General features: G+C 47.8%; 1 protein-coding gene across 1 annotated transcript; it reads right to left on the bottom strand.

Annotated features, from left to right (window-relative positions):
• On the bottom strand, positions 3652-5522 carry LOC100521754 (basic proline-rich protein-like). Its single transcript, XM_021075600.1, has 3 exons — positions 4958-5522; positions 4359-4557; positions 3652-4115 (listed from the first exon to the last, which is right to left on the bottom strand). The coding sequence occupies exons 1-3, from the start codon at positions 5348-5350 to the stop codon at positions 3670-3672; spliced, it is 1038 nt and encodes a 345-aa protein (XP_020931259.1). The 5' UTR covers positions 5351-5522; the 3' UTR covers positions 3652-3669.

The raw sequence follows: 9429 nt of genomic DNA, 5'->3' as shown, positions 1-9429 counted from the left end.
TGGCTGAGTGGAGTAGTGGGTAGAAAAGGAGTGTGCTGTAGACCAGTGTTTTCTTCATGTAGGATGTTGTATTAGGTTCTCGCCACTGCTGTAACCAACTACTGCAAACTTAGTGGCTAAAGACAACACAAATTATCTTGTAGTCAGGAGTCTGACATGGATCCCCCTGGGCTCAATTAAGATGTGCGCAAGGCTGTGCTCCCCCTAGAGGCTCCGGAGGGCCATCTGCTTGCTGGTTGAGGCCTGAATTCCTTCCTCCATCTTTCCATCTTCAGAACCAGCAGCTTTGCATCTTCACATCCCTCTCTGACCTGCTTCCACCCTCACATGTGCTTCTCTGACTCTGACAGTCTGCCTCCTTCTTCCATATTTGAGGACCTTTGTGTTTCCATTGGGCCCACCTGGATAATTCAGATTAATTTTCCTCTTTGCATCACCATGACAGGAAGAGCGGACAGCCAAGGATCGAAAAGTGATGTCACTATGCGTGCCTGGCTGCCACAAACCAGTTGTCTCTGTGGTAACTTTTCTGACACCTCCTGCTTAGAACCCTAAAAATGAAGGTCAAAGAGACCATGAGGCCTGGCTCTCAGGGTCTCTACCCAGACTGAATATCAAGATCAGGTGAGCTTTCGCCTTTCTGCTCCACATGCGGGTTCTGTATTCCCGGAGCTCACATAGGACACCTGCATTGCCTTTTTGCAGGTGTACCGCCCTAATCAAACGCCCCACCTGGCATGTTGCCTCCAGTCTGGGTGGGGCTGGGCGCTGGCCTCCAGAAGCAAGAGCCCCTTGGCTCTGATCCCGTGTATGGCTGTGGCTCTGGCCTAGGCTGGTGGCTGCAGTTCCGATTGTACCCCTGGCCTGGGAACTTCCATATCCTCAGGTGTGGCCTGAACAGACCAAAAAAATATATAAAGCAACCTCAAGAACTAGAACAAGCACAGAGGCCATCTCTAATTCCAGAGCCAGAACATGCTCGAGGCACAGCTCTCATGCAAGCGCAAGAGCTAGAGCAACCACCTGCACCACATCCAACTTCAGAGCCAAGGCAGGCTCGAGTCAGAGTTCTTGATCAAGGGTAGAAGAAGCACTGTATTCCAGCTCCCATACTGGCACCAGGTCAAGCTCAACTCATAGCTTTCAAGCATGAGCTAGAACAGCCCCTGTGTCCTCTCTGTGACCTGCCTCAGCTCCTGCAGGGCCTTCTATTCGAACTCTTGAGCTGCAGATGGTGCCTGCTGCAGCCCCCTCTCCTCCCCTGTATTGCATTAAAATTTTAATCTCCCATATACTGAATGGTTCAGGATAATTTTCCTTAGAGTTTTCACTTAAAAGAAGAATTACCTCTTTGCTCTTTCAGACTGTATTTAAATTAAGAGGCATTAAGTATTTATTCACCACTATCTGGTTCCAGGACATTTTCTTTTGTTCTTTTTTCTTTGTATGGCCACATGTGGAAGCTCCCGGGCTAGGGGTCAAATCAGAGCTGCAGCTGCAGGCCTGCACCACAGTTAGAGGAATGTCAAATCTGAGCCGCATCTGTCTTATGCTGTAGCTTGCTGCAATGCCATGTTGGATCCTTACCCCACTGAGCCAGGCCAGGGATTGAAACTGCATTCTCATTGATACTATGTTAGGTTCCTAACCTGTTGAGCCACAACAGGAAATTCTTGTTCTAGAACATTCTCATCAAAGAGAAACCTTTTTCCTATAATCAGTCACTCCTCATTTCCCTCACCTTCAATCCCTGGAACCACTGATCTTCCTTCTGTCTGTATGGATTTACTTGTCCTGGATTTTTCATATAATTGAAATTATACAATATGTGATATTTTGTGTCTGGCTATGTTAACATATGGTGAGTCTCATTATTTTCTTTCTTTCTTTCTTTTTTTTTTTTTTTTTTTTAGGTTCACACCCCTGGTATATGGAAGTTCCCAGGCTAGGGGTCCAATTGGAGCTGTAGCTGCGGGCCTATACCACAGCCACAACAACACAGGATCCCAGCCGTATGCATTGCATATACCTCAGCTCACAGCAGTGCTGGATCCTTAAGCCACTGAGCAAAGCCAGGGATCAAACCTGTGTCCTCATGGATGCTAGTCAGATTAGTTTCTGCTGAGCCACAATGGGAACTACATTTTTTGTCTTTTTTTTTTTTTTTTTAAAGATTAGAAAATCTTGAATCAGTGTAATTTAGAGGCACATGTCTTGTCAGCAAGACTGAGAAACAGAAATGACTTAGGAATAATAGGGAGGAAGTGATGGTTCCTTCCAACCATTTTAGGGCCATTAGAAGGCCTAGGACACAGCCCGAGTCCAGGCGGAGTTTGTGTGTAGGACCAGGCACCCATTCAGGTCCCCTGGGTGGGACCTCTGCATTGTAGGGCCTGAGGTCTCCTAGGTCACTCCATGGGGCCAGGGCTGAGCAGAGCAGGTGAGGCGGCATCCACAGCAGGCCCTCAGTGCACCTGCCACCCCTGGTGAGAGAGTGAAGGCGCAGATCACTCACACCGCGGTTCTCGGGGCCGTGGCAAGGGCAGGTGTGGGGGTGGGATGACAGGGTGGGACCTTCCAGGGTTAAAACCAGGAGCTGTTTGGGGGTGAGGGTGGGACAGCACAGAACCCACCCAATTGCTGGACTTTCTCTGCCTTTCCTCCAGACATTGTGACACTGTCCTAAATCAGGGCCTGGACAGGTTTGAGGAATAGCATAAAGAGGAATAGCATAAAGAAAGGGAGGACATCGGAGTTCCTGTTGTGGCTCAGGGCTTAATGAACCCAACCAGGATCCATGGGGATGTGGGTTCTATCTCTGGCCTCACTCAGTGAGTTAAGAATCCAGTGTTGCCATGAGCTGTGGTGTGGGTCGCAGACGTGGCTTGGATCTGGCATTGCTGTGGCTGTGGTATGGCCTGGCGGCTATAGCTCTGGTGGACCCCTAGCCTGGGAACCTCCATATGCTACAGTGAGGGCCCTAAAAAGGCAAAAGACAAGGAAAAAAAAAAAAAAAAGAAAGGGAGGATGTGACCTCCCACGCACCCCTCCGACCCCTCTTGTTGGATGAGAAAGACAGAGGCATTGTTCTTAGAAAGTTCCAGGGCAAAGACACAGGTACTGATTAATAAATACACAAGCTCAGTCAGCCAGCACACTCCCACCTCTGGGCCTTTGATTTTTTTGTGGGTTTTTGAGGGTTTTTTTTTGGTCTTTTTAGGGCCACACCTGTGCCATATGGAAGTTCCCAAGCTAGGGATCAAATCTGAGCCAGAGCTGCAAACTAAGCCACAGCTGAAGTAATGCCTTATCCTTAAGCATCCTTAAGATCTGCTGGCCTCAGGACCTGTCTCCATGAGGCTCTCAGCCCAGGCTCCAGAATCCCTGATGCCTGTGTGGTTCTCAGGGCTCTGGATGGGTTTCCCACTCAGTGTGGAGGAAGCCATCCCTTCAGTTCCCAGGATGTTCCAAGGCCCTGGGTGAGCTAGTGGACATCGGGGACGACGTTTCCTGCCTGTCCCGTGTCTCCTCATCTTCTGCCCATAGTCCCTCTTGGATCCCATGAAGTCCCCTCCCCCATCATTTCCTGGTCCAGGGGGCTTGGAGGAAGGGGAGCCTGTCTAACACCCCAATGCAAAGGGGACACGGTGCAACTTGCAAATTTTATTTCTAAAACATGAAGTAAATTACACCATACATAACATGGAAGAGAAATAGGAAATCAATACACATCCAAAGACAAATGGCGAGAGGGGAAGGAGAGTACATTTCGGGAGGGGGAGAGGGTGAGTGGGGCTTTTGGGGAGCTGCTGGGGAGGGCACTTGCAGGGGCGGAGGGGGCCTTGGGGAAGGTGGTTTTGGAAATTGGCCTGGGGCTCTTGCCTGAGCCAGCTCAGGACTTAGTCTAGGGGCCGCTGGAGCAGTCAGTGCAGGCTCTTCCTGCAGGGCTGCTGCTGGATTCTCCTGTGGCCCTTGGTCTCCTGCAGGAGCCGGAGAACCGTTTTCCTCCAGTGGAGGAAAATGCCCGTCAGTGTCTGGGGCTGGGGCCAGAGAGGCTGCAGGTTCGTCCTGCCCGGGTGGTGTCTTCGCCTCTGGCTGCGGGTCTCCTGCGGGAGCTGTGAGAGGAGAAAAGCGTCCCTGCATGCCTGCCTTGCCATGTGCTCTCCCAAGGAGAGCAGTCTTCCCAGAACCTTCCAGTCCAGTCCCCACCCAGCAGCTTCTGGTGTGCAGTCCACCAGGTGGGTGGCAGGGGTGAGTCTTTGTTCCTTGGCCCAGCACCATCCTCTGGGGTCTCCCCGCCATGTGGCCCGGAACTCAGCTCCCCGCACCCCCACAGGGCCCCGTCCCCATCTTCTCACCTTCAGGCTGGGCCTCAGGGGGGGCCAGGCCATCCAGGGCTCTCAGGCCCAGGTGGTGTCTGTCCTCGGTCCCAGAGCCGGATGTTCTGAGCTCCCTGTGAGCCCGGGAGAGGCCCCTGGGGGGCGGCCTGGGGGGCGTTTCAACTGGAGACCTTCTGCCTTCCTCGCCCAGCTCCTGGCGGGTCTCAGGTGGGGGGCTCTGCAATGAGAGTGAGGGGCAGGGAGCCCGGGCCCAAGGGGTCAGAGCCCTGTGGGGCCATTATCTTCTCTCTGCTTCTTCTGCCCCTTGACCTTCTGCTCCCAGATCAGGTGAGGGCTTGTCTGCTCCGAAACCACCCCCCATGAGGAATGAGACGTCCCCGGGGGGCCGGGGGTACAGCTCACACACAGGGTTCGGCCCGGCTCTCAATCAGCCAGCTTTGTCCTGGGGTGTGGACATGCCCCAGGGACATCCAACCCCATCAGGCTGCTCTTGCTCGAGGCAGACCCACCCCTCACACCCCCCTCTGCACACAGGCATCCCAGGAGGGGACACGGGGCTACCGTGTGGGATCAGAGAGGTCCCTGCGCTGGGCTGGAGCTCCCTCTCCCTGTGTTACCTCTGGGCCCCTGCGGGCAAAGGCCCGAAGGCGTCTGCCCTGGGTGCTGATCCATCGTCTGCTGCTTTCGATGAGGTTTCCTCCTCTGGGCCCTCTCCTGCGGCTTCGGCCTCGGGAGATGGGGGCGCAACAGAGCAAGTCCATCCTTCCTCTGTCCTTTCCTGGAGAAGTGGGTGCCTGGCCACCCAGGTTCCAAGTTCTGTTGGGCTCTGTTGCCAGGGAAGTGAGGTCACTTCCTGGGGTCCCCTTCGCCGGGCTTCCTCCTTCCACCAAGCTCCCCAGGGGTACCTCTGGGCTGCTCCAGCTCACCCCCAACCCCATGCCAAGTCTCATCAGTGTGACCCTAACACAACACAGCGCACAGCCACAATGGGAACTCCTTGAGCGGTTCATTTCTTTGTACTGCCTTCAGTGTCTTTCACCAAGTTCTTTCAGTTTTCCGAATCTGGGTCTTTGACCTGCTGGGTCAGAATGTACTCCCAGGTGTTTTATTTTTGTGAATGTCACTGTCCACGAGGTTGTTTGATTTCTCAAACTCTTCATTTCCTAAACTCCTCTGCTGAGAGTTTGTGACGAGGATGTAGATAAGCAAGCAATTTCTTTTTTTAACTCATTGAATTTCACGGCATTTATCATTGTATCATGATCATTACCACCCAATTAGGTAGCATTTCCACCCCAAACCTGCAGCACATCCCCCCACCCCCGCCCTGTCTGCTTTGGAAACCATATGTTTTTCAGAGTCTGGGAGTCAGTATCTGTTCGGCAAAGAAGTTCATTGTGTCCTTTTTTTTAAATTAAAAAATGTTTTCTTGTTAAAGAATGCCAGAACTGGAGTTCCTGTCATGGCGCAGTGGTTAACGAATCCGACTAGGAACCATAAGTTTGCGGGTTCGGTCCCTGCCCTTGCTCAGTGGGTTAACGATCCGGCATTGCCATGAGCTGTGGTGTAGATTGCAGACTCGGCTCGGATCCCGAGTTGCTGTGGCTCTGGCATAGGCCGGTGGCTACAGCTCCAATTGGACCCCTAGCCTGGGAATCTCCATATGCCGCAGGAGTGGCCCAAGAAATAGCAAAAAGACAAAAAAAAAAAAAAAAAAAGAATGCCAGAACTATTAGAGTAGTAAAAGGAAAGATCGCTGATCACAGATTGCTGTAACAAATACAGCAATAATCAGAACGTTTGAAATATTGCAAGAACGGCCACAGTTGTGACCCAGACACACGAAGTGAGCAAATGACATTGGAAAAACAGCATCCAAAGACTTGATTGATGCAGGGTTGCCACGGAGCTTCAATTTGTAAAAAACTCCATAAAGCAAAGCACGATGAAATGATGTATGCCCCTATTCATAAAATGGGCAATAAAATCATGAAGATAAAAATACCACACATTTGAAAATCATTTATAAGTAGGGTTTTCACCTTGGTAATACGTGGGGAGGAGCCTCCATATTTCAGTGAACATTCCATTAAATCTCATACGCAGTGATTCCAGAAAAGTCTAGCAACACACTCTGATACCAATAAATTTTTGGGTGATGCAAACGCACTGCTAAGCTCATATACTTGCCTTTTGAACAACCCTTACATTTGAATGTATTGGGAAGACGGTTGGCTGCCTTTGGGGGAAAATACACCACATGGAGTATTATTTAGCGTTTAATTTATTCTTCTTTCTTTCTTTTCTTTTCTTTTTTTAAATATAGACATGGTAAAACATGCCTCTGGTAAATTTATACATTTTTTTTTTGTCCCTGCCTACAAAACCTCACTGAGAATATGTAGAATATTTTCTTCATTTTCTCGAGGCCATATTAAGTTATAAGATTGTTTTTATTTCCCTGCTTGGGAACAGCTGCATTGAAAAGAAAGTCACAAAACTCTACTTCAAAGAGACACATGCACCCGCATGTTCATTGTGGCACTATTCACAAGAGCCAGGACATGGAAACAACCCAAATGTCCATCAACAGATGATTGGATTCGGAAGATGTGGTATATAGACACAATGGAATACTACTCAGCCATAAAAAAGAAGGACATAATGCCATTTGCAGCAACATGGATGGAACGGGAGACTCTCATACTGAGTCAAATGAGTCAGAAAGACAAAGACAAATACCATATGATATCACTTATGACTGGAATCTAATCTCCAGCACACATGAACATCTCCTCAGAAAAGAAAATCATAGACTTGGAGAAGAGACTTGTGGCTGCCTGACAGGAGAGGAAGGGAGTGGGAGGGATTGGGAGCTTGGGGTTATCAGATACAACTTAGAATAGATTTACAAGGAGATTCTGCTGAGTAGCATTGAGTACTATGTCTAGATGCCCATAGTGCAACAGAACAAAGGGTGGGGGAAAGAGGTATACATGTAAGAATAACTTGATCCACATGTTGTATAGTGGGCGGGGGGGGGAGAAAGAAAGTCTCCTTTTCTAAAATACAAATTCAGAGGATTTATAAAATTTTGTGTCAATGATATGGTGTACGAAAGCAATGCACAGGGAGATTTTTCTGCAACTACCTTTTATTGGAACTACATATGCTCTTTCTCTGATGTTTTCAATACCTTAGTAAAGTTCACCCCTGGTCGCATATACTTATGCATTATTATTTAGGTTCTTTTTCATGATGTGTATGAAGCTAGGGCTATGCTTTTCATATTATTATGAAGCCTGGAATTTACTAATATAAATATATGTATATTGGTTGAAAGGATCTACATATAAATATGAGTAGTATATATGGGTATTGATAAAAATATCATCACTAATTATCCAACAGTAAGTGCTTCGTCTATGTGGAACTAATATGTAAGAACAGCTATTACCCCAAATAAAAAAATAAGAGGCTTATTTATTTAATAATTCAGGAAATTATACTAATCTATTGCTGACGTTTCTACTTTGCTTTCATTCTGTCAGTGTAATATAGGGAAAAAATAGGCAACATAGAAGGAAGTCTAAAGTATTTTTTTTTTTTGTCTTTTTGTCTTTTTTTGTTGTTGTTGTTGTTTTTGTTGTTGTTGTTGTTGCTATTTCTTGGGCCGCTCCCGCGGCATATGGAGGTTCCCAGGCTAGGGGTTGAATCAGAGCTGTAGCCACCGGCCTACGCCAGAGCCACAGTAACGCAGGATCCGAGCCGCGTCTGCAACCTACACCACAGCTCACGGCAACGCCGGATCGTTAACCCACTGAGCAAGGGCAGGGACCGAACCCGCGACCTCACGGTTCCTAGTCGGATTCGTTAACCACTGCGCCACGACGGGAACTCCCTAAAGTATTTTTGAGATTATATCTTATCAGTATATTTTGCTCTGAATACAATTATCTTTTTTTTTTTGTAGCTGGAAAGGGAGCAGCATTTTAATACAAATAGTTTCAAATAATTACAGATATTCTTTAATATTACAAAACCTGAAAAGTTGCAGTTTCTTTTTTTAAAATTACTCAGTGAATTTTCTTACGTTTACAGGCGTACAACAATCATCACAACCAAATTTTAAAGAATTTCCATCCCAAACCTGCAGTACATGCCCTCACCCCCCAACCTGTGTCATTTGGAAACCATAAGTTTTCAAAGTCTGCAAGTCACTATCTGTTCTGCAAAGACGTTGGTCATGTCTTTTTGGAGATGCCACACGGAGGTGATAGATAGCATAGGACCCTGTGTCTCACTGTCTGTCTAACTACACTGAGCATGATCCTTTCTAGGTCCATCCATGCTGCTGCCAATGTCATTACTTCTTTCCTTTCTAATGGCTGAGTCATAGTCTGTGTGTATATGTGCCACATCTTCTGTATCCACTCCTGTGTTGATGGACATTTAGGGCGTCTCCACGTCTTGGCTATTGTCTATAGTGCTGCAACGAACAATGGAGGACATGTATCTTTTGGAGTCACGGTTCTCTCTGGATAGATGCCCAGGAGTGGGCTTGCTGGATCAAACCATCATTCTGTTTGTAGTTTTCTGAGGACTCTCCATACTCTCTTCCTCAGTGGTTGTACCAATTTACATTCCGACTGACAGTGTTCGCTTTCCTCCACACCCTCTCCAGCATTTATTTGATAATGGCCGTTCCGGCCAGTGTAAGGTGGTGCCTCCTAGAGGTTTTGGTTTGCAGTTCTCTACTGATGAGTGATGTTGAACATCTTTTCATGTGTTCTTTGGCCATCTGTATGTCTTCTTTGGAGAAGTGTCTGTTTAGATTTCAGCCAGTTTTCTAGTAGCTTCTTTAGGATTTTCTAGGTATAGAATCGTGTCATCTGCAAACAGTGATTGTTTTACTTCTTCCTTTCCAATTTGGATGCCTTTCATTTCTTTTCCTTCTCTGATTGCTGTGACTTCCAATGTTACTGTGTTGAATAATAGTGGTGAGAGCAGACGTCCTTGTCTTGTTCCTGATCTCAGCAGGAATTTTTTCAGCTTTTCACCATTGAGAGTGGTATCAACTGTGGGTTTG

This window comes from Sus scrofa, chromosome 15 (genome assembly GCF_000003025.6).
Source record: "Sus scrofa isolate TJ Tabasco breed Duroc chromosome 15, Sscrofa11.1, whole genome shotgun sequence".
NCBI lineage: Eukaryota > Metazoa > Chordata > Mammalia > Artiodactyla > Suidae > Sus > Sus scrofa.
This window is presented reverse-complemented; position numbering and strand designations above follow the sequence as displayed.

What these genes read in the sequence shown, in the direction of transcription:
- LOC100521754 (XM_021075600.1), bottom strand. Translation starts at nt 5,350, where the DNA reads ATGAACCGCTCAAGGAGTTCCCATTGTGGCTGTGCGCTGTGTTGTGTT. An exon ending in TTGCCCGCAGGGGCCCAGAG is followed by an intron (nt 4,558 to 4,957) that starts GTAACACAGGGA and finishes CTCTCATTGCAG; the next exon opens with AGCCCCCCACCTGAGACCCG. An exon ending in CCCTGAGGCCCAGCCTGAAG is followed by an intron (nt 4,116 to 4,358) that starts GTGAGAAGATGG and finishes CTCCTCTCACAG; the next exon opens with CTCCCGCAGGAGACCCGCAG.